Below are 26,509 nucleotides of genomic sequence, written 5' to 3'. Positions count from 1 at the left end.
CTTGTGAGAAAATTCAATCTAAAAATTCAATTTGCCTTAAATTGATAATTACTAACTGGTCTAAAAATACAAGAATGATAAATAATTTACCTTTCTCAATTGGAAAAACAGACACTATAAATAAAATAACAGCAATAATGTCAAGTTTAAAAAAAATCCTTACACTGTACAAGAACATCCGTTCGTAAGCATTCTGATAATGAAATAAGCAGGCTTAAACAATTCTAGGTTCCCATACTGTCACGTTTTAAAAATGTATTTTACTTATAAGTATATTGCAATAAGAAGTAGAAATCTATGCTAGAATCACAATCTAACAAAAAAAAGCAACTTGACCATCACATTTACATTAAAAAATTAGTATCTTTCTTCACAATGAAATATTATTTTTAAAATATGAAAACTATTTTAACAGATTCATTCCCACACAGAATAAAAGAACACACAATTAAAAAATAAATGTGCCTAATGACATTTCTTAATGGCTTCCTATAAACTAAGTGTCAAATTCTCTTAGGTTGCGTTTCTTTTCCTACAAAGCTCAAAGTAGGCCTTACAGCTCAGAAATCCATGTAACACACAAATACTCTACTCATCATACTCACAGGCTTTAGTTTTTCTTCCTCATTAGTCAATACCATATAGCTTTTTCTCCTGCAAACCTGAAAGGCTTCTTCTTACTCACTGGTCATGCTGTTATCAGATCTGACATATCCGTGATGACCCACACTTTAATCTTCCCCAGCCAGTTCTTCACACTGCCCAGAACTTACTGCGCGTTACAGGTGATACTTCTTACAGCAGATGTTGATTATGGTCCCAAAGCACAAGTGATGCTCCCAAAGGAGCTTAGAACCCCTAACAACATCACCTGCTTCTTTTTATATCCAGAGATGCAATGTGATACTTGTTTTGAACAGCTAATGATTTCAAGAAAGATTACAGATGAGTTCTTTTCATTAGATCGCCTGACAGAAGCTTATCCTTTCAGAATACTGCAGCAGAGATAGACTGTATGATTCCCTTAGGAGAAAAAGAAATGCTTTTATGTAATTTTTCCTCTGTGGCGCAGTTTAGTTTACCCTCCTGGTAGAGCAAACTGCTGGAAGGACTGGTTCTTAGGTTTCTAATGGCGCAGCATTAACATAGTGAATGATTCACGGATGTTCTTAACATTCAGGAGTAACACGGAGGGCTAGCAATGCAGCCCAGGTCCAGAGCTGATGAATGGTGCAGTGCTGCTGTTGTCATAGCAACCGAGAAGAAAAAAGCAGCACCATATAAGGAGCTGTGACATGGATTCTGGGAACAATTTATATTAAAAAGCTGTAAGCTCCTCGTGCCTTAAAGCTATAAACTCCTCCTCCTCAGAGTTCACTGTTCTGAATTCCTAAATCAGCTGTGTGAATAGATATTACAAAATACAGTAACTAAGTAGACACTAACAAAACAACCACATCCTGAGGTAACGAAAAAGATTAATAACACTTTAGCAAGCTAATATGTGCCTGTGGTATCTTCATAATTTATTGGGTTAAATGGAAAAATTAAGACAGTGATAAGTAAAGAACTGTCAAGAATGTGATAGCAGAAAATTTATTTTTAAACAGAGATATTAAAAAACTGATTAAATGTCTTTCATTCAGAGGGTAAGTTTCAGATACACCAAAACTAGAGAACCATCAACTGACTGATATAGTAGCAACGGTATCATTTTCAAAGACAGGCAAACCACCTCCTGTATTCCTTCTAGAAGCATAAAGATTCAAAAGACACTAACTTCCCTGAAAATGCCCGTAGCCTTTACTTATGATCCAGGAAATTCCTTGTGTCACTCACTGGAGAGACAGGGTTACTGTTCCATTCTATGCTTCTGAAGGCCTTCCCCTATGAGGCCTGGAGAACCTTTCTCATCAGTTTTTCCTTGCCTTCCAGGAATCCAGAAGAGTTCCTTCCCTTCCAGTGGACAGCAGGACAGTGTCAAAAAAGAAACACAGGAGAAGAGAGAACTAGGGACAGTGTCAGTGCATGAATTGAGCAGTGGCAATGGTACTCCCTCTGCAGTACTCTAGATGGCTCTGAGCCAACTTTCAGTAGGCTTCTGGAACATGAGCCACTGGTGCTATCCATCTATTTAGATAGGGGAATTCTACATGCAAGGGTTCTGTATCATAGTGATGTATGCTTCTCTCCTAGCACTGCATATATAATGAAATGTTCAGATACAAAATAAAGCAAAACAATTAGGTAAATCACTTATTACATTGTTCTCTTATGTGGGCAGTATTGCCACTGTAATAATTCTGGTATAATTATATATTTGTTAGTTATAGATTTATGATGTGTTCATCTTCATAAATGATGATAACCTCAGTGAAATGTAAATGAAAAGGACTACAGTTTAATAGAAAGGACACACACTTGACTAGTGTTCTGATTGTAGTTGTAATAATGCTTAGTTGCTTGGTAAGTCCTTAATTCCAATCCTCAAACTCATCAGCAGTACAATTTGAGTAATAACATATTTTCTACTTCTTTCTAAAGCAATGGTAGAAATAAAATAATGTAATGTAAAGCCTTGAAATTCTAAAAATCTGTTATCTTATTTAAAAATACCTAATTAAGCAAAACAGTGAAGATAAAATAGAAAATAGATTTCTACAGAAGTCAATAGGCAGAAAATGGCCAGAAAGAGTAAATATATTTCTGGCTAGTTTTCATGTTTGATTGAATATCTGGTCTCACCACACTGTACATATTTGTTGCAAGGAGTCATTTCATTTTAAAATTACAGTAAACATGGGGTACCTACTTTACAGTTGGTTGAGCATCTGACTCTTGATTTTGGCTCAGGTCATGATCCCAGGATCAAGGGATTGAGCTCTACATCAGGCTCCATGTTGAGCATGGAGACTGCTTAAGATTCTCTCTCTCTCTTCCTCTGCCCCTCTACCCCCCCTTGCGCTCTAAAACTTAAAAAATAAAAAATAAAAATAAATAGAATTACAGAGATACTAAATAGTAAACAGAAATGCTGTGGACTAATGTTAAAGGATTATTTAAGATAATCATGTAAAAGTAATTCCACCGTCCCTACATGACTAATAATAATTGTCTTAAGAAAATTATAAGTTGGAGATAAAGTAGTATAAGTAATTTCTATAGAATGACAACACTAAAGAACATGCAAAGTGAGAAACTTGTTTCAAATGACTTTTAATTACTTTCACCTCACCTAACTAGAAAACTATAGGTCAAACCTAAAAGTAAGCATTTATGTTAGATTTGAAAATTCCACAGAGAGCATACCTCAGTTCTGTCTAACCCTTCTCTCTAGTAAAGTTTTAAAATCAAATATTGTCTTGGCACAATGGTTACTTTTGAGGGAAATTCTCTTTACTTGTTACTTTTAGAATACCAAGAACTCAATACCTTTAGGAAAAAGAGGGCAGGTTCACATCTGTCCCAAATCAAGTTGAGCTGATCCATGCATTAGATGGATTCCAGAATAATTATGTTTAAAAAATGCAAACTTTGACAAATAATCATTTTTCCACTGACATTCATTTTAATGTTGCTAATGCTCTGTATTAGCTAATCAGCAAGAGGATATAGTTGAGGTACTTTAAAAGACAAAATATATAGGTTCTGTTTTTGTAAAAATGGGCTTAATTGATGGTACAAGTAGAGAGAGATTTAAGGGGCTAAAGCTATTTCATTGGCTACTAATTTTTAACTCCCTTGTGCTGAATTTAGGTAAACCATTCTAAAACTTACAGAATTTTCTATTGTTTTTATTTTTATTCTTTCTCCAATCTTCCCCCTGTATAAGCTTTCTCTAAGAAGTAATCATCAGAATTAAACTTCACAGTGTTTAAAGGTAGGGTAATACTTATGAAGAGGTGAATACACGAAATTACTATTTTCACAGAAGTAAGAACGTATCCATCCTTCTTGTTACAGCAATTCAAGTTTTGGCCAGATTTCTAATGTGGAGTTTTTCCTTTACTAGGAATTGCTAATGCTCCAGATTATAACTTCAATTTGCAACAGTAAAATTGTGACTAAGAGAAGAGAAAGTAATACATTCCTAAATATCATATAATGTGGCCTCTACACATAAGACAACTATTCATCTGGTGGTCAAAAGGAGAGTAAGATAAGCTGGCAGGTTGGACATATGAAAAGCAATATTTACTTGATGAATGCATAAATGATATTTAAAGGATTTCTGAGGATAATTTTCATTATACACAGTTTTTACTTGATATGTTGACTTTATTACCTAATCCCTGAAAAAATTTCCCAAATGTGGGATGCTACTTCTAAATTATATTCTCAACATTTTAAAAGGATCATTAAGCTTGCAGGTGGCTCTTTCAGGATTTTTTTTATTGATAAATAGAACACAAAAGAGCATATTGAGCTACAAGATATACATATCAAATCTCCTTCCTCTCACTTTACTTAATTCATTAAATGAATGTGAATTTATGAAATTCACTAAATGATACAGATGTATACATAACTTTTAAAAAATATAATCACTTTAGAAGCCAGAAATACAGACTTTAACCTAGAAAGGGAGAGAAAATCTAGATGCTGAACCAACACTGGTACATATGAGAACATTGTTCATTATGTTGTCTAAACAAAACAAACCATTCATACACGTAGACAATTCCAAAATGATCGTATCTCTATTTTTAATGCAGCCAGTGACATGAAAGAATAAATGACAAGATGATGTATTTATAATAAAGAAAACGTCCTCTGGAACATTCTGCCCTCTGGTGTTTAAAATGTTCATTAGAGAGGGAGCATTCTGTCATGCCAATGCCACATGTTTATTACTTTTGGCTGGCTGAATGCATCAATTTGGGCACATAATTTTCTATAATAAGAAAAATATGGTTTAGCATTATAATAAGTCCTGTTATTATAATGGGAATATATACTCTGTGCTAAGCTTTCTATTATCCCATACTATCATTTACTTCCTGTTTGGAGAGTCACTAAGAGGATTTCTTTTGAATCATGGATATTGACTTATATGCCTTTCATGATGCTTTGTGACTGAGCAGTATTCCTGATGACCGATACTATTTAATTCTTACATTCAACACTTGACACTTTTAAACCTGCTTACATTCCACAGGAAGTAGGCAGAAAAGCAAGCAAAGAGATAGAGCCAATTAAGCATAAACATAGCCTTTCTAGGAACTATGGCATAAAATTGTTGTGAGTTTTCTGGGGAAGATCACAGGAGGCATGGACAAAGGAGTTTGTTTTTTTTTTTTTTTTCCCTGTAACCTCCATGGTATTTGCCATGTTTTAAAGTGACGTCTGGGGTTCCTGGCTGGCTCAGTCAGAAAAGTGTGCAACTCTGTATCTCAGGGTTGTCAGTTTGAAAACCATGTTGGGTATAGAGATTACTTAAAAATCGTAAAAGAAAAAAAGAGGAAAATGATACATAACTCTTAGAACCACCACACGGCAGCTAAAAAGGGTATCAGAGATTATTAACCAAATGATTGTCAACTTTCCACCTGTTAGGATTCTTTTACTATTTTCTCCAATTATATACACTGAACATTTTGAAAGATTTAATGTACCAAAATTTTTATTTATTAATTTAAACAAAGATATACTATTAACTGAAGTTTCAAATAAATGTGAATTGACCACAGTAAGATGATATAATTTCATTCAAAGGAAATTAAGCTAGCCAATGTAATATTATGACAAATAAATGTATATTTTCTTTGAGGCATTTTTAAATATTGAGGATTGTATCCACGATATGGTATTGAATGCTACAGAGCTTAATGATGGTAAGAATAATAATATTTAAAAAGTAACTGTCAAATCATACTTACATTTTATATCAGTAAGTGCTAGGCACATTAGAGAAACTGCAAACATTTCTGTACCACCCTCAGTCCTAAGGTTTTATTATTCTTACTGTACATTTACAGAAAAATAGGCTCAAAAAGAGTTAATCTATCCAGATATACAGCTTACAAATTAACGAGTGTGGAATTTTAACCTGGTTCTTTGTCCAAGAGCCTAGCTCTTGACCAATATGGCACTATCAGTTCTTTTGGGCCCAGAATTCTGAGCCTTAATTCTGCCACATTACAGATTTATCTAAATCTTCATTCCATAAATATCTGCCAAAAATTACTTTATGATGTGTTGTCCTTGTTAAACATCTTTCTTGATGTTGACCACCTGCCCTCTTAGAACTTTGCCTGTCATCTGCTCCTAGATTCCCTTTCCTTGGATTGATAGGTTCCACCTCCTTCCTGTGACACACAATTACCTATAGCTGATCATCCTAATATTTAGGGTCTGTTTAGGCCTCCACTTAGTGATTGCTACCAGACTGCATCTTACTAAATTGCCTTCTCCACCCCAGATCCTAGGTGTCCCTGGTTTAGTGGGCCACCACTCTAACAGGAATACTGATCAACTCTACACTTCACAGTTTAGGGAAGCAGATTTCTTAGAAAAAAAAAAAAAAAGCAGAGAATAGAACAGAAGCTATGAGCCACTGATGAGTAATTCTAAGAGGGAATACAGATTGAGAGTATAGGCTAAAAATTAATAAGTAATTTATATATTCACAAATGTATGTAAAATATAAAGAAAGAAACATGGCCATAGTAGGAATTTTCTGATAAAGACAGATCTGTGTCCAAAAAAGAAATACACAGAGAGAGGACATAATCAAAGATGAAGAGTGGAAAACCCTTCAATTATATTGTCAAGGAAGAATAGAACCCAAGCTGAGAAGAGCTGTTTCTAAGACAGTACAAAGGATTGTTGGGATATTTTTAGAATAAAAAGATGGACAAGGGAAAGCCAGATCCAGCGCATGAGAAAGATAACAAATGATTTTGTTATAAGCTTCCACTTATGAATCAGCTGCTATGACCTAAACTCTATGTTCTTGACATACATAATATCTTCTCCAATCCATACAATACTCTGTGAGGCAGAAATAATAAAAATGATAATAGTAATACAGATAAGCAAACATGCTCAGAGTAGGTAAGTGACTTGATCAAGTCATACAGCTAGTAAGTGGCAGAGTCAGGGCTTGAACGCAAGTATAATGGACTCCACAAAGTTTGCCATGCTTAACAACATCCAGCCTCCAACCAAGAGACATAGAACAATTACTCAACCCTTAATTTCCTTTAATCTTCTCCATAAATGAAAATATATTTAAACTAAAAAAGGTAGAAAAAATATTGCTAAGAATTAATGAAATCTAAGTTATGAGTTAAAAAACATTCAAAACACAGGCCCACACAACTGACATTTGGTTTCTAAAAGAACACAAGAATAGGAACATCAAATTACTACTAGCAGTCTTTGCAAAATCATACAGGAAATTAGGAGGACTACAGGACTAGACAGTGGCAAAATACAGATATGAACTAGTTGATATAAAATTTTTAAAAAGGGAAAAACACTAAGACTCAATAAGGGGTCAGAAGGAAAAGTAATTCCAAAATAATGTCATGTCTATTTTGATAGAAAAAAAGGAAATAACACAGAGGTAGGCCCATCTTGATATTGGAAAGGTCTTAAATGAAGTTCCTTAAGCGAGAGAAAAGGAGATCTGATGGTAGTTTTCTGGGATATAAAGGACTGCCATGGGAAAGAGAGGTTCATTTATGTCATACAGCTAAAAGGCAGCACTAGGAGTAATGGGTGGGAACAAAAGAAGGGCAGATTTCCACCCACGTAAATTAGAATACTGACAGTTAAAACTCTTCAACAATGAATAGGAATGCAACAAAGCAGAAAGCTTGTCCTCCTTGAAAGTTTTCACAACAGAAGCTGTTGACTATCCACTTAAATTTCTCTGAAAACTAAATTTGCTCACACGTGTAAAGTGCTTAATATTGTCTGGAACATAGGAAGAGCTAAATAAACATTATCTATTATTACTATTATCATTACTTAAACGTTTAGCAAAACTTGCCTGCAAAATCATCTGTGCCTGCTGACTCTTAGGGATCTTTGATTTCTATGGTAACGGGGCTAGTCATATTTTTATGTTTGTTTGAGTCAATTTTACAGTTTGTTTTCTTCCACATCCTCTGGTTGTTTTTTTTTAAGGTGTGCTTTTAATTATTATTTTTTTAAAGTAATCTCTGTGACCAGTGTGAGGCTAGAACTCACAACCCTGAGGATGGAGAGTCAAATGTTCTACTGAATGAGCCAGCCAGGCAACCTCATTTCCTCTAGTTTTTTTAAGTTGTTTTGCCATAAAGCTCAATACTATAATCTCTTATAATAAGAAAACATTATCAGTGACTATTTCGTTTCATTTTTTTTAAGTTTATTTATTTATTTTTGAGAAAGAGAGAGAGAGAAAGTGGAGTGGGAGGAGCGGGAGAGAGAGAATTCCAAGCAGGTTCCGTGTTCATTGTGTCGAGCCCGACTGGGGGCTCAAACCCACAAACTGTGAGATCATGACTTGAAATCAAGAGTCGGACGCTGCGGGGCACCAGGGTGGCGCAGTCGGTTAAGCATCGGACTTTGGCTCATGTCATGGTCTCATGGTTCGTGAGTTTGAGCCCCGCATTGGGCTGTCTGCTGTCAGCACTGCACCCACATCAGATCCTCCAACCCCCTCTTTCTCTGCCCCTCCCCATGTTCTCTCAAAAATAAACATAAAAACTTAAAAAGTTGGATGCTTAACCAACTAAGCCACCCAGGTGCCCCATCATTTATTTTATGTGTGTGTTATACATATTACTTATCTCTCCTCTCTCTTTTTTACTTTGATCATTCCTTTCTAACATGTTTCTATTCTCTTAGTCTTTCCAGTAAACTTGTTTGTGTCTTCACTATCAATAATTTTTTTTTGTTTTTACTCATTTCTGCCTTTAATTTTGTTTTTGTTTTTGAGAGAAAGAGAGAGAGGAAGTGCATGTGTGCATACAGGCAGAGAGGGGCATTGGGAGAGGGAGGGAGACTCTTAAGCAGGCTCCACACCCAGCACAGAGCTGGATGTGGGGTTCGATGTCACCACCGTGAGATCACGACCAGAGTTGAAATCAAGAGCTGGACGCTTAACTGACTGAACCACCCAGGCACCGCTATTATTTCTTTTATATTTACTTGTCTTCTAACTCCTTGAGTTAATGATTAATAAAATTACTTTCAGTTTGTTTTCTAATAATAGCATTCAAGCATACATACAATATACATAAATGCACACTGGAAAAAACTAAAAATAAATCAATTATATGTATGATGTATCAATGATATGTATGATGTATCTTTCTAAAGATATAAACCATATTTTATTTCAACTCTAATAACTAAATAGAAATATCACATGATCCAGTAATTCCACTATTGGGTATTTACCCAAACGAAATGAAAACGCTAATTTAAAAAGATATATGTACCCCTATGTTCACTGCAGCATCATTTACAATGGCCGAGAAACCGAAGCAACTCAAGTGTTGCTTGAGTTGTTATTCTCAAAAAAATAAGATCTTGTCATTTACAACAACATGGATGGACCTAGAGAGTATTATGCTAAGTGAAATAAGTCAGAAAAAGACAAATATCATAGGATTTCATTGATCTGTAGAATCTAAAACACACAAAAAATGAATAAACAAACAAAAAGCAGAAGTGGACCCATAAATACGGAAAACAAACTGATGGCTGCCAAAGGGGAGGAGTAGAAGTGTGGGTAACAGTGGGTGAAGGGGAGTGGGAGATACAGGCTTCCAGTTATGGAATGAATAAGTCATAGGGATAAAAGATACAGCACAGGGAATGTAGTCAATGGTACTGTAATAATGTTGTATGGTGACAGAGGGTAGCTACTACACTTGTGACCACAGCATAACATATAGACTTGTCAAGTTACTATGCTGTATACTTCAAACTAATGTGACATTGTGTGTCAACTGTAACAACACCGAAAAAAAATCAACTATAATAATTAGAACATTCTGATAATTAAACACATCAAAAATAATATGAATTGCCAAAAATTTTATATGGTATATTGGTATCAAGAGAATTAAAGTATTGGGGTGCCTGAGTGGCTCAGCTGGTTAAGCACTGTACTTCAGCTCAGGTCATGATCTTGTGGTTTGTGAGTTCAAGCCCCATGTCAGGCTCTGTGCTGACAGCTCAGAGCTGGAATCTGCTTCAGATTCTGGTTCTCCCTATCTCTCTATGCTCTCCTGCTCCCTCGCTCTCTCTCTCTCTTTCTCTCTCTCCAAAATAAATAAACATTAAAATTTTTTTTTAAAGAATTAAAGTGTCAATATAAAAATATTATTAAATATTTAATAGAAAAAAATAAAATGTTTGGACCTATAGTTCATGAACGAAGGCAAATGTAGAAGTAGAAAAATGTTAACATCACCTTTGGGATGACTTCAAAAGGGTTACTTTTAAAGAAATTCACTTCAGCACTTATATTACCACCATCCTAATAATAAATCATTATAATATAATCACTAAAAAGAATCTGTACTGTGACAAACAGTTTAAAAGTTACTTTAATTATAAAGTAAAATCATCTACAAAACTATATTTGTGCTAATTAGATTGGTAAAATTGCATCAACTGTTAAACTATGAAATACTTCAGATCACCAATAGAGATCAATTTTTTTGTGTGCTTTCAAGTTTTTATTTAAATTCAAGTTAGTTAATGTACAGTGTAATATTAGTTTCAGGAGAAGAATTCTGTGATTCATCACCTAACATATAACACTCAGTGCTCATTCCAAGCGCCTTAATACCCATCACCCTAGAGACCAATTGTTAAGCCCCAAGCACCAGAGTAGCAGTGAGAAGTACATAAAGAATAATATAAAAGAATAAATTATCAGTTATTAGTTAACACCACTTACATTACTGAAAAGACCTATAAGAAATATTGAAAGACTTGCCGTTTAAATGCACTAAGGCATCACTGATGTATTCACACAGCTTACGAATACTCACTAAATGGGGACTTTTTTCCTGAATCTAACTCTGACTGGATGTGTCATTCATTAAAAGAGTAGAAAGTATGAAACTATTAAGCTCAAGCACAATGTGAAGACCACTATGGCAAACACTATAAGCTGGTTTACTCAACCTGTTCCAATTTGTGTTCCTATACTACTATGGCTGGAAAGCCAAAAATCTACATTTCTCAAATTGCCTTGAGTTAAGGTACAGATATATAACCTAAGTTTTTACCAGCAGGATGTGCCTATCCTCCCACGCCTTCAGTGACAAAGTAAGAGAATGCCATAAATAGAAAGTTTGCATTTTCTGGCAAACACTAAGGTCAAGACATCTGGTTCCTTTGCGGCTATTGTGATAGAGGCAGTGGTGTTCCTTTAGGATTATAGGGAGGTACGAGTTCCTGGTTGCATTCTTCAGGCTCTCCTGGAGATTCTGAAAGCTATCATAACCCTTCACTAAACATCTTTCTGTTTAGACTAGCTGGGACAACTCTGTTTTCTATGATTGAGACCCTAACAAAATAACTATTAAGATAGAAAAAGAAACTAGTGGGCCAGCTCATTAGCTTACCAATTAAATTGTACATCAAAGAAAAGAACACATACTAGGAATTTTTTACACAGATGAGGCTTACTAATAACCATTTCTCAGGAAAATTATAGAAAGATCTTCCTGGGAATTATCCTCATTTGTAGCATATGCTATAATTTTCCTAGGAAGACTCTATTTTCCTCTAGAAAATATTAGTCCTCAAATGAAAAAAAAAAAAAAACATCGTAGGAGGTAATGATCATTTCGAGAAAGATAAGTAAATGGGAAACTGAGCAAAGTTTATAAAGAAAGACTTCTTTTAATACGGTACCGAAAAAGCACAGCTCTGTTGAAAAGTATCATCATGGTTTCTTACAACCTTGCACAGACTTGGCTAAGTCAAGTTAGACCCTAAAATGTCAGTATGTGGGTCCAGAAACTCCCTTAACTCTGTAGAATCTCACCAAAATAACACATAAAAAGAACATCTTCATAAATTCCACAATCAGGTCAACAGGTTTAGAGATAGGATTTCTAAGTCCACATCATTAAGTTCAAACTATAAGGGGATGAAGAACTGTAATAGGTAAAATCAGAGAAGAGAAAACTGACAAGAAAGTCTGTGATTAAAGAAGAGAACAGAAAAACTATGATGGTTTGGACACATGGTGTAGAAGCAAACTGCTACATCTTCATTAGGTTACCAAAGATATATTATAGACTAGTTCATTTTCATGTTCATAATAACAACTCTAAGTCATAAAGAAAAGGTCAGATTAAATTCAGTATATAAGTAACTTACGCATTTTAAAAAGATGTTCTTCCAAAATGTTTTTTTTTTTTTTGTTTTTTTTTTTAGTGATCTGAAGGGATAAACTCTTAGTACTAGAATAAAACAAGTATCTAAAGTAACTCCTCAGAGTAGTGGTTCTCAAACTTCAGTGAGCAAAATAGATTGCTAAAAATAGAGTTTCTTGGGCTCCAGATTTAATGAGACAATCTGTGAAGTGAGATTGATTGGGTAAATTTGGATACTCAGGAATTTGCATTTTTCAAAGAAGCACTCCTGGTATTTATTTATTTATTTACTTATCTTTCTTTCTTTCTTTCTTTCTTTCTTTCCTTCCTTCCTTCCTTCTTTCGTTCTTTCTTCCTCACTCTCTCTCTCTCTTAAAGTTTATTTATTTATTTTGAGAGAGACACAGACAGAAAAGTTGGGGAGGGGTAGAGAGAGAGAGGGAGAGAATCCCAAGCATGCTCTGTGCTGTGAGCACAGAGCCCAACGCTGGGTTCCAACTCCCGAAACCATGAGATCATGACCTGAGCCAAAGCCAAAAGTCAGATGCTCAACTGACTGAGCTACCCACCCAGGTGCCCCACTCCCAGTATTTCTAATACAAGCAGTCTAGGGGCCACACAATGAGAAACACTGTCCATGAGATTTCACATAGGTGAAGATTTTACGATAGTATTATAGTCACAAATTTGATCTCCCTCTTTTTTTTTCCTTTCTTTCGTGTGTGAATGTGTGTGTGATGGAGAAGGTGCATAAACTTAGAAAAAAAGTACAATCCAAAAAAGTGTATAGGTATTGCACTTAAATTTTAACAGCAACTGTGTGAAGGTAAGTGTGTGAAGGAAACCAAAGACAGCATAAATTAACTAACATACTTCATATAACACAACCAGAAAGAGGTAATGCTGAGATTCAACTTAGTTTAAGAGCAAAGCCCATTTACTTCCATTATATTTGTGGTTCTTACACTTGAGGAATGGATGAGGAGGCTCGAAAGGTGGACCTCTGGGCTCTTTACACTTGTTTCAATCACACAAAATCACCACTGCTTGTGCATTTTGTTACTTGAAGCCAAACATACTAATAAACTGCTCTTCCAAGTGTCAAATTCAGTTGCTTTAATAAGGCTAATTTTTTTTTGTGTGAGAAAGTCTCCATATACACATCATCTAACCTGACAGAAACAGAACCATTTCATAAGAAAAAATGTAAATAATTTGTTATTTCGACCCTTCTCCATTAAGGAACATTGTGGCATTTTTGCAAACTTTCCCTGGTAGTGGTTGAGTAGAGGTATGGAGACAGAACAACTATATTTCAATGAAATATATATATATATATGGCAATACTACAGCTGCTATAAATAATCTTACTATAAATAAATACTACAACACTATAAACAATAGTGCCACTCTGTATGAGTGACTTCCATTCAATTATGAAAGTAATTAGAATACAGTTATTTTCTTATATACAAATTCTTAAGTTCTTATAAAACCTAAAAAACGGTTTAATTACACTGCAAATCTAGTGTGTGTAAATATTTCGAAAGAATTCTTTATTTGATCATACATGTTGATTTTTCAGATGCTCAAAATATACATACTGACAAAGACTTTCTCCTTAACTAGCCTTTGTCAGTCTCCTCTGAGCCCCCTTCCGCTGCGTCTCCTCCTTGGGCCTTATCCTTAAGCCTGCAGTCTAGTTCAGTAGCACCAAGGATCCTGGTTAGTCCACTTAGTATGAATCCCTCCACCCTCGACATATGATCACCCTGGCCCATCCAGCAAGAGTCCTTCCTATTAACCCGGTTTTAGCAAGAATCCCTTTACCCTTGATGTCTCCTTTTAGTAATTTTCTATCTATACTATCCACCTTTATCCTTGGCTATAAATCCTTAGCTTTCTTTACTGTATTTAGAATTGAGCCCAGTTCTACACTACGGTCTCTTTTCTCCATTGCAATAGTTCCTGAATAAAATCTTTTACCACATTAACTACTGTCCAGCTCTGGTTTTAACAATACTGACTGTTGATAACTGAACTTACCTAAACTGAATTAAATAACATCCCCTTGACATTCCCTACTTTTGGTCTGGAAGACAAGAGGAATACAGCAGTGGAAGTAAGGGCCCCCTCTTCTGTACTCCTGCACTGAGTAAACCCTAGAATTTACAATAGCTTGATATTTAACCCATAAAACTAGAGAATCTGAATTAGAAACAGTAATGCATTAGAAACAGTAATGAGGTCGGGACCTAGTTTAATTAGTACTATCATTCCAAAGAGCTTAAAAGTCTTCATATACATTTTCTTGTTTAACCTTAAAAAGAGAGAGAGAGAGAGAGAGAGAGAGAGAGATTGATTGATTGATTCTGGGGCTCGAGATTTAATGAGACAGAATCTGTGAAGTGAAGTTGATTAGGTAAACCTGGATACCCAGGTATGCATATTTCAAAGAAGTATTCCCAGTATTTCTAATGCAAGTGGTCTAGGGACCATACAGTGAGATACTGGGTAAGATTATTTTATCCATATGGAAAGTAAAATAGAAATATTAACATTAGCAATTACAGAGCTTAGATTACCATATAAACCTACTATATTTTTAATCTAATAAAATCACTACAATATATCTTGAATTCTAATATTTTTTCCTAAAGTTATAAGAGATTTATTCATGCTACAGAATCGTGAATACATTTCAATAAATCAGACTATGAAGACCAATGTAATCTCTATGCTCTGTATACTTTCAAATTGGCTTTTCAATAATTTTCTCGAGACTATGTTTCCATTTTATCCAAGATTATAAATGAGAAGTAACACTTATTTAACATTTATTATGTATTAAATTGTAAGTTTAAGCAATCTTATTCAATCTTCACAGGAACCCTGTATTTTTTTCTAATAATAAAATTCACTAAAATACATCTTGAGTTCCAGTGCTTCCAAAAATTGCAAGATAAGTATCATGTGAAAAATGTGTCGTAAGTACACTAAAATATATCAGGGTATGTAAACTGTTATTAAATATAAGCTCTTTTTAATGTCAAAATAGCTTTAAATCTTTTTCCCAGGATGTCTTTGTAAACAAGTCAATGATACCTTTATATCCATGATGAAAATAATATTTTGGCCATAGCTAGCATCCAAAGTAACAAGGCTGCTGCACAATCAGATGGGTTATTTTGACTTATTTACCATCTAAATAGGACTACCACACTGTCATTCCAATCTATACAGTGAATTCTTTTAAAATCAGTCCAAAAAGATTTTCCAAAAGACTATGTGACAACCCACTTGATATCAGTATTTGAAGGTCACTCCTCAGAAAAGTAAAGGGCTTACTTAAGGTAATTAAAGAAATTACTTCCAGATCACCTTCCAAAGGCTCAGAACTCATATTTAACATAACCAACAGAAAGTCACCCAAATCTCCTTTAGAATTATAATAAATGTGGCTAACATTTATTGACTACTTCTTCTTTGTCAGGTACTGTCTCATGAGCTTTATGTGTACTAACTTATCCAATTCTTTTAATAGTCCTATGAGGCAGATACAATTAGTATTCCTATTTTAGAAATAAGTACAGAGACTGAAGTACAGAGACTTTTAGCAAACTTGCACAAGGTTACAGTTAAGAAATGGCAGCCAGCGCCCATTTTGTTATACTGCCTCATGAAATTTTAGATTTTACATGTGATAAAAAAAATACAAACATTACAGAAAGGTACGCAACAAAATTTATGTCATCCCTCTACCACTTTTGGGTTACAGTCAATGTATCTCCACACCACCATAAAATGTATGCATGTGTGTATGTTTGTGTGTATGCATGTATGTGTGTGTGTCACACAAATGGATTACTATTAATGATAAATAGTAACATTTTAATTTTTTTACTATATACATGTACACATATGTACATACATACATGTTTCAAACTTGTTCAAGTTTATTTGTCAAATAAACACTCTGCAATAAAACTGCTGTGTCAAGGATTATGTGCGTTACAATTCTGACACATACTATCAAACTGCCCTACAAAAAGGTTGCAATGATTTATTACCCTACCAATAATGTGAATACTCAAAATTTAACTTTTACTAGACTTACAGTGTACATAATAGGCAAACAGTATGAATTAGGCAAGTGTTGAATGAATGAACTATTTACTGGCACTCCTAATTATTTACATTTTAAGAAGTATGCTTGAGGGGCGTTAAGATATTATGAACACAAACATCTTGGAAAGCGCCCCGGGTAAGAATCTGGAGAACTGGAGCACTTCCATTGGCACAGTAACGGGGACCAACACTGTCTCTGCACACTCCCCTCCATGCCTCCTCAGTGCACAGCCATATACAACAAAGTCAAATGAACCTTGAGGCTTTCCCAACCTTAGGTTATCTTCTGTTGCTTGGAATAAAAAAAGTCTTAATTGATATACCAAATGGGTTCTAATGTACACCTGAGTGAAGGACTAAGCTAAATACATTAGGAGTACAAAGGTTCTATGATAAAAATGATAGGAAAAGGTTAGTTATTCCTTCATTATATCTTACAAGATAAAACAAAGATTCTTTTCACCACTGTATTAACTTATTAGAAGTGAAAGATCTATTTAAAGATCAGGAAAACACACACAAGGTTAGTGAACATGGCATACTCTAGTCCCTCATACACCACTCTTTACGCATTTGCCAACAATATCTGATTAAAAGGTAAATCAGATCACATTACTTCTCATTCCAGCTCTTCTCAAAAGTTGGTTTCCTTACCATGACCTAAAGACTCTGGTTTCTGCCTACCTCTTCAACTATCTTCTACCACTGTCCCCTCTGACTTATTCTGAAACCATTCTTGCCTTCTTCCCATTCTTTGAACATACCAATGCTGCTTTCTGCTTTAGGACTTTTGTTCTGGCTGTCCCCTCTGCCCAGAAGGCTCTGACCCCAGACCTTCCCATGAGCAGCTTCGTTTTGTTATCCACACCTCTCTTCAAATAGCTCTTCTTCTGACTCTCCTTGACCACTCCACAGAAAGAAACCCTACCCCCACTCCAGTCTCCCTCTATCCCATTTTATGACCCTCTTATTACTTGTCACTATCTATAATTTTTCACCACTGTATCGAGTAGTGCTTGGCATTTCTCACCACTGTATCGAGTAGTGCTTGGCATTTTATGAGTCCTAAACAAATATTTGCTGAATGATTAGGTGAAAAGCACAGAAAAATAATATGCAAACTACTTTGACTATAGCAAAGCCAGGGTAACAAATATTGGAAAATCAAAAAGAAAACAGAGTAAGATGACTATTCTGGCCCCACTTAGTCAGTTGGGTTGGTAATATGAATACAAGGAATATAATGGATAAATCATTAAGTGGATCGAATTAATGCATTTTGTTAAAAACCATTCTCTGGAGGCCATTTACTTATGGTCAGCAAGTCGTTCTCTATTCAACTTTCTTTTTAGTTACTCATAACAAAATATAATTAGGAAAGGAATGATAGCTCATAAATAATCTACTGACCAAGGTTTTAAATTTAAATTTCAAAGTAATTTCATTCCAGGTTAAACCAGAAACTTATCATCTGCTTTACTTGGTAGAAAATTGGCCACAGAAAAATTTTCATGGCACCCTCTTTCAGGAGACAGATTTCTTTCATTCAGAAGTTTTAAAATGCATTCTCAACCTTTAAATTCTTAGGCCTTTGACAAACTCTTCAGAAAAATAAAACTATTTGAGAGTATTCAAATACTTCAAACATTAAAAAATTAAAACTGAATAGGTCATACGTGTAATTAACCAAGTATGATTCTTGTCACTGCTTCCCTGTCTCACCTCTGATATCAGGCATGTAATTGACTTTGTTATTAAATGTATTTATCTTTTAATAAAGTTTGCTTATTTAAGTTGAAGTTTAAATTGGGACAGGAAAATGGGATAGGAAAGTGTTATCTCCGAAACATCAGGCAATTCAGTTCACTTCTGTTAGGAAACGGAATTTCTTTTGCTATCTCTTCTCATGTGTAGTAAATGAAGCACATCACTTCATAGCCATCTCATATATGGTTATTTGTATTTTCAGTTATCAGTAACACCTTAAACTGCAAGAAAAAGGGGCAATTTCTAAGCAAAGAAATTTTATTAAGGCCCATGCACCTAAAATCTATCCTATTTTTACATATCAGAAGGGAATAAGTATTTCAGTAAAATGTTACTAAACTATTTTACAGATTGTTATCTAATCAAAGTAGACTTTGATTCAGTTATTTGAAGAAGCCTAAAAAAACAGTAAACAATATAAAAGGCATGACTTATGCTTTGTGGAACTAAAGAATAAAAAATACTATTATTTTCATGAAAATTATAAACATTATAAAATTTTCATTCAAAATAGATGTAAGTCCCAAGATTCCATTTTCCCCTCTTTGTTCCTGTTTTCTTTTGAATTGTCATATGATAATCAAACCTCCCCACTGTCTAACTTAATGCCAGACACGTAAGAAGTAGTTAATGTATCTATTGGGAATGACTTAATTTCTTGCCTCTAATCACTCATAACCCATCAACTTACTAACACAAGATATATACTGATAATGTTAAACTTAAGAAAATGACCCAGGCTTGCATATTTTCACATGTAAGTATCGTCCAACAGAGTAAAATTTCTTCTCTGAAAAAGCTTAAAAGGACAAAACTTCATTTAATAAGGACACAGTTTCACACCTAATAGCTTGATCTGAATGGGTAATATGTATTTTGAGACCATATTTAAGTCAATGCAATCCACAAGTTATGAATCATGGTAAATATCCTAAGAAGTTGCAGGAATGTACAATGGAGAGGAAAATATCTAAATCAAACTTTTAGAAATAGACGTGAAATATACAGATTAGGATTTCAAACAAAAACCATGACTGAGGTACCTTTGCTGAACTCTGAAGCTCTTATTATCCTAAAATTACAATATCCCCATCTGTTAATCTGACATGAACAAGCTGATAAATGAAATCAGAACAACAGTGTGTTCTGGCAAAACTAGAAGTTTCCTGAAAGCCTAGAAAAATATGTCCACAACAGATGGATCACTTAGAAAATAAATACATCAATCTGTCAAACTGAGTACTATTCTAATTCCCTAAATTAAAATCAGTAGGAGTTCCAATTTCCAAGAGTCTGTGACATTAGGAAGGCCAAAAAGGAAAAACCTAAAGATGCACATAAACATATCTGATATGACCTAAAGTGTCCTGTTAAACATACTAAATTTAGGTAAAGTCCTTACCAGTTAACTTCTTCACAGGTTGGAGCCGAACACTGATAGACTGATGTGTGAGTAAGGGGGAGGATGGAAGAGAGCGAGACATGCCCTCCATAATCCGAATGTGCTGCATACCTTCACTCACTGGAAGTGGTGGGACGGCGTAGTCTGGCTCAAAAGCACAGTCGCTTTCTGTGGAGATGCCACCTGTTGAGATAGAAAAGGATGAACAAAGGAGCTGATAAGAAAAGATTCTTTCTTCTCTATTAAAATTGATCTTTTAAGATGATTCAGAACAGCATATACCCACATTGATTCTCACTGTGAAAAGCAAAATAAGGTATTCTCAACACCTACATTCACTTGTATACTTACTGGACACTTAACTCCAGGTGTAGCACTAGGAGATAAAACATGGGAAAAACAGCGTTCCTCTTTGTAAAGGGCTTCACTGTCTCATGAGTGATACAGTCACATGAAAAATAGTGATGGTACAATTCAGTAAGTGTTACAATTGGAGCACTTTTTTTTTCCAGTTAACTTCCTGATAAGACACATGAAAGAAAATATTCACCTGATGATATTCGCCTTGATGATCCAATATGTGCAATAGCTAGTAGGAACACTGTAATTCTATTTCTTACCCCTTCTCCAAAAAAGTATGTGAAAATACAAGTGGGTAAGGTTGACATTGTTATATGGTGATTTTTGAATCTGCCTTAGTATTTTAAAAAGATTAAGTTATTGGCTGTTCATTTCCACTTACATACTGTTGACTTCTGGTAATGGCAAATTACATACTTCAGACCAATGTTTCCTTAAGAAAAATCAGAACTATACATATGCTTTAAAATCTTCCTGAAGGCACTGAAGAGTTAATAGTATGATGAAGGATTAAAAAATAAGACTGAAGCCTGGCATTAGGGGCTACTTTTTACTTAGTGACATCTGAGAGACTAAGAAGCTACTGACAGGTTTAAAGAGCTGGAAGGACAAATATTGGAATGCAGGGGAAACCAAGATGCAGAGGGGAAGCTGGTAAAACTCCAACACTTTTGTTTGGAAGCCCAAAGGGCTATGCTCTAAGAGTAAGTAAGAACCAAAGCTAGATTGGCCTTTTACAGGAAAAAAAGCTCAGCTCCAAATGTCTACCACAAAATTAAATTAAGACAATCTTGGATTGCTAATGCCTGCCAAAAACTAACAGAAATCTTCTTAGAGGGAGAAAACATCGTCATAGGTCTCAAATTACTCCCACAGTTTTTCATATACAGTATCTGGCCCTTAATTAACAATAACAAAGAGATAAAACAATATGAAAAAAGTAAATAAGAAAGACCATTCAAAAGAAATAGTCTCACAATATGGGGCAATAGGGCACAGAATTTAAAGTAGTATACTTAACAACAAAAAGATTAAAATAGTTTGAAATAAATTTAACCAAGAAAGTGAAGGATCAGCACAATGAAAACTGTAAGACATTGATGGAAGAAACTGAAGAAGAGTAAGTGGAAAGTTATCCCAAGTTCATGGACTGAAAGAATTAATATTAGTAAAATGTCCATATGACCCAAAGCCATCCATAGGTTCAATACAATCCCTATCAAGATCCCAATAGCATTTTTTTATAGTAGTAGAAAAGAGCAATTCTAAAATTTATATGAAACCACTAAGGACCCCAAATTAGCATAGCACTTCTGAGAAAGAACAACAAAGTGAGAAGCATCACACTTCCTGATTTCATAGTATATTACAAGGTGATAGTAATCAAAACAATTTGATGCTAGCATAAAAACAGACACACAGACCAAGAGAACAGAATAGAAAGCCTAGAAATAAACCCTTGCATATATGGTCAACTAATCTTTGACAAGTGCACCAAGAATACGTAACGGGGAAATGATGGTCTCTTCAATGAATAGGGCCAGGAAAACTGAATAGTCACATGCAAAAGAATGAAATTGGATCCTTATCTTACACTGCATACAAAAATCAACTGAAAAAATGGGTTAAAGATCGAAACATAAGATAATGATACCATAAAATTCCTAGAAGAAAACATAGGAGAACAACTCCTTGAAATTGATCTTGGTGATGATTTTTTTGGATTTCATACCAAATACACAGGCAACAAAAGCAAAAATAAACAGGTGAGACTACATCAAACTACAAAGTTTCTACAGAGCAAATGAAACCATCAACAAACATGAAAAATCAATCCCTATGGAATTGGAGAAAATACTTGCAAACCATACATACTTAGGGGTTAATAGCCAAAGTATGTATGTAAGAAACTCATACTCAATAGCAAAAAACAAACAACCTAGTTATACAATGGGCAAAACACATAAATAAACATTTTCCAAAGTAATAACCAACAGGTATATGAAAAGTTGTTCAACATCACTAAATATCAAAACCGCTATGAGATATCACCTTACACCTGTCAGGACAGCTATTATCAAAAAGTCAAAAGAAAACAAGTAGTGGTAATGATAGGGAGAAAAGACATCTCTTGTACACTGTTGGTGGCAATGTAAAACTGGCACAACCATTATGTAAAACATAACTACCATATGATCTAGCAATCCTATTTCTAAGTATATATCAAAAGGTAATAAAACTATCATCCCAAAGAGATACTTGCACTCCTATGCTCATTGCAGCATTATTCACAGTAGCCATCATTTGGAAAAACCTCAATGTCTGTCAACAGATGGATGAAGAAAATGTGATTTTATACACACACACACACGCACACACGCACGCACGCACACACAGGCATGCACGCATGCACATGCATGAATGTTATTCATCCTTAAAAGAGAGGGAAATCCTGCTGCTTATAACAATATGAATGAATCTGGAAAACATTATGCTAAGTCAACTAAGCCAGACACAGAAAGACAAATACTGCATAATTTCACTTGTGTGCAGAATCTGAAAACTAAAATCAAACTCATAGTAAAGAGAGTAGAATGGTGGTTACCTAGGCTAAGGGGATGGGGAAAAAAGAGAGATATCAGTCAAGGGTACAAATTTTCAGTTATTAGATAAGTTCTGGAGATCTAATGTACACCATGATGACCATAGCTAATAATAATACACTGTACAGTTGAAATTTCCTAAGTAAGTAGATCTCAAGTGTTCTCACATACATACAAGAAGAGTAATTGTGTGAGGTGATGGATATTATCATGATAGTGGTAATGACTTCACCATGTATACACTTATTAAAATACCATATTATATACCTTAAATATACACAATTTGTACTTTGTATTTGTACAAGTACAAACCTGGGGGAAAAGAGTGGAAAATTAAAAAAACAAGCATGGTCTTACATGAAATGATGATAATGTGGTCTACACTGAGAAGTAAAATTAAATCAAGTGTTTCAAGGTTCCCAAATGTGTTATAGTTGTAATTTCATTATATGCAATTCCAACTATTTAAAAAAACTACTGCAGCATATCATGCATTATAATAACCAGTCTCTTGTTAATGGTCACTTATGTAGCTCTTTATACAGTATTTCTATAGATGATGCATATAGAATTACTGGGTCAAAGTGCTGAGAGTTTCTACTGAGAAATACTGACCAAATGCTGTATTAAAAGTCTGTGTCATGTTGCGTGTATAAAAGGAGAGAGTAGTATGCTAAAGATTTGGACAAAAGTTTAGAATTTCAGCTAAGAATGAAAATTATGAAAATAAAAAGATGGACTGAAAAATTAGATAGAGATGAAGAGATAATTAGTAAACTGGAAGGTAAAATGCTTGTGCATCAAAAGACACTGTAACAAGTGAGTGAAAAGACAACACCTGGAATGGCAGAAAATATGTGCAAATCATGTATCTGAAAAGGGTCCAGAATCCAGACTAAATAAAGAACTACAAGAATAACAAAATGACAATGCGACTTAAAAATAGGCAAAAGAAGAGGCGCCTGGGTGGCTCAGTCAATTAAGCATTTGACTCTGTTTTGGTTCAGGTCATGATCTCAGGGTCATGGGATCGAGCCCCATATTGACTCTGCACTGGGCGTGGAGCCTACTTAGGATTCTCTCTCTCTCCTTGGTCTCTGTCCCTCCTGCCCCATCCCCCCACCCCCCGCCAAAAAAAAAAAAAAAAAAAGCCTTTAAAAATAGGCAAAAGACTTGAATAGACATTTCTCCAAAGAGAATATACAAATGGACAATAAGCACATGAAAAGTAAGTCAGCATCATAAATCAATACAGAAATGTAAATCAGGAGCACTTGGGTGGCTCAGTCAATTAAGCAGTTAAGCGTCTGACTTCAGCTCAGGTCATGATCTTTCAGTTTGTGGGTTCAAGCCCCACATCGGGCTCTGGGCTGACAGCTCGGAGCCTGGAGCCTGCTTGGATTCTGTGTCTCCCTGTCTCTCTGCTCCTCCTCTGTTCATGTTCTGACTCTCTCTCTCTCTTAAAAATAAACATTTAAAAAAATTAAAAAAAAAAAGAAATGTAAATCAAAGCCATAATCATGTATCACTTTACACCCAGTAGAGTAGCTATTAAACACAAAAACAAGAACTAGACAACAAAAAAGCGTTGGTGAGGATGTAGAGAAATTAGTTAGAATTTTAATACATTGATGGTGGGAATAGAAGATGGTACAGCTGCTGGGTGAAAGAGTTTGGCTGTTCCTCAAAAAGTTAAAGAGTAACACAGTCATCTCACTTCTGTATATATACCCTAAAAGCAGTAAAAACAAGTTTTCAAGCAAAAAGATAAACATGAATGTTTATAGCAGCATTATTCACAAAAGCCAAAAAGTGGAAACTAAAATGTCATTAACTGGTGAATGGATAAACAAAATGTGGTATATTTATATAATCAAATATTATTTAGCAACAAAAAGAAGCCTGGCCTGATTCATGCTACAATACTGATAAAGCTTGAAAACATTACATTTTAGTGAAAAAGAAAACAGACACAAAAGTCACATGCTGTAAGATTCCATTTATACGAAATGTTCGGAACAGGCAAATCCAGAGGAAAAAAAGTAGGCTATGTATGGTTGCCAGGAACTATAAGGAGGAAGAAATGGAGAGTGACTGCTTAATACATACAGGATTTCTTTTGGGGTGATGAATGTAATAATGGCTGTACGACACTGTAAAATGTATTAAAATCCAGGGAATTGTACGTTTTTAAATGGTGAGTTTTACCTCAATAAAATAATTTTATGTATATATTTACCACTTATTCACATATTTATTCAAACCAGAAGCCATTGTTAATTTTTTCCTAACACACCCTTCACAACAAATGCATTAGAAGTTCTGCAGATTATCAACATCAGATTTTAAATCAGCTATGATCTTTCCACTTCTCCTACCATTACTATAGTCCAGATTACTATTATTTTCCCCAAAACTTATATTGGTAGGAATATAGGGTCTATTCCTTATCCTTGGAGCTTAGAAAATTTTACCAAGATTTAACTTTTTTATTCTCATTACTCTCTGGGTCTTTTCTTTTACTATGTTGACTAATTCGTCTCTTCCAACCATTTTTTTCTCTCTCTGGAACTGTGGTCTGATGGATACTGTACCCCCTAAACATATTTTTCAAGTCTTTTTCTTTCATAGATTTTTAATCTTTGGGCGTTCGTGAGTAGGCTTGAGAATCGTTTATATGGAATTACAGTATTTTATAGGTTTACAAAGAGTCGTGCCATTAATGTAATTCCCTAATTGAGGAATCCTTTTGTTGAGAAAAATCATCATTAGATATTTTTGAAAGCAATATATCTAGAAGAATGTATTTGATTTAATGAAGCATCGTTCTTCACTTGAAATGTTCCGATATTAAAACTTGGCTGATAATTTTAGAATCTAATAATACTCCTTAAGGAATAATACTTCAATTAGTCCGGTCTGGATGTCCTAGTTTACTTTTCTGCTTAAAAATATTTTCCTCCATCTTCTCTGTCCTATAAATTGTGCTTGAACACATTGTAGCTATAGAGGAAAAACTAAAAATATATGTTTCAAGTAAAGAAAAGTACTGGTAAGCATTCACAGAATTTGACTGTATTAGTCAGTTTTTCTTGGGTAACTACCAACCTTAAAATCTCAATAGTCTACAACATTTACTTTTCTCATGAATCTGCAGATTCAATGGGGGTCAGCTGATTGAGGTTGGGCTATCAGGTTCAGAACTACTCTGATGGGTCTTCAATACTGGGCCTAGTCATTGAAGAGGCAGTGAATATGTGAGGCTGCTCATCTCATGATAAATCACAAGAGTGTAGGAGGCCAAGTCAAACCAAAGGAGCATATTTAAGATCCCTATTCACTGACATTCCACTCAGCCCTAGTTCAACGGGAACTGAAAAGTTGCATAGCAAAAGGAATGAATTTAAAAAAAAATTTTTTTTAATGTTTATTTATTTTTGAGACAGAGAGAGACAGAGCATGAACAGGGGAGGAGCAGAGAGAGAGGGAGACACAGAATTGGAAGCAGGCTCCAGGCTCTGAGCTGTCAGCACAGAGCCCGACGCAGGGCTCGAACTCACGGACCGTGAGATCATGACCTGAGCCGAAGTCGGACGCTTAACTGACCAAGCCACCCAGGCGCCCCAAAAGGAATGAATTTTATAACAGGTAGGAAGTGAAATTGGGAATCCTGTTTACCAATGACATTTACTGGTAGTATTCCAAATACTCATCTTCATTTTCTACCTTTCTTTTTCCTACCACTTTTCCTGCTTCAATCAACCAAATAAAGTTACTGAAATAATGTGATAGAACTGTGGCAGAATAAAATAAACTGCTAATTTGACAGAAAAAAATCAGTTATGCTAGACACCTGGTGATTAAATATTCAAAAGCTGAACTAAAAAAGCACTAGAATATCAAGTATA

At 34.8% G+C, this 26,509-nt stretch overlaps 1 protein-coding gene across 11 annotated transcripts in view; it reads right to left on the bottom strand.

The window, feature by feature from the left end:
• The window catches only part of TANC2 (tetratricopeptide repeat, ankyrin repeat and coiled-coil containing 2), a 361,357-nt gene that overhangs the window by 200,866 nt on the left and 133,982 nt on the right, over positions 1 to 26,509 (bottom strand). For 8 of the 11 annotated variants that reach the window (XM_042916896.1, XM_042916899.1, XM_042916900.1 and 5 more), the window contains one exon: positions 19,639 to 19,821. In XM_042916896.1, the coding sequence (XP_042772830.1) occupies positions 19,639 to 19,821 (183 nt within the window). The remainder of the gene's footprint in view (positions 1 to 19,638; positions 19,822 to 26,509) is intronic. The other 3 variants (XM_042916905.1, XM_042916906.1, XM_042916907.1) reach the window with 1 other exon arrangement.

Source organism: Panthera leo, chromosome E1, assembly GCF_018350215.1.
Source record: "Panthera leo isolate Ple1 chromosome E1, P.leo_Ple1_pat1.1, whole genome shotgun sequence".
NCBI lineage: Eukaryota > Metazoa > Chordata > Mammalia > Carnivora > Felidae > Panthera > Panthera leo.
The sequence above is the reverse complement of the archived record's forward strand: the minus strand, read 5'-3'. Positions and strand labels throughout refer to the sequence as shown.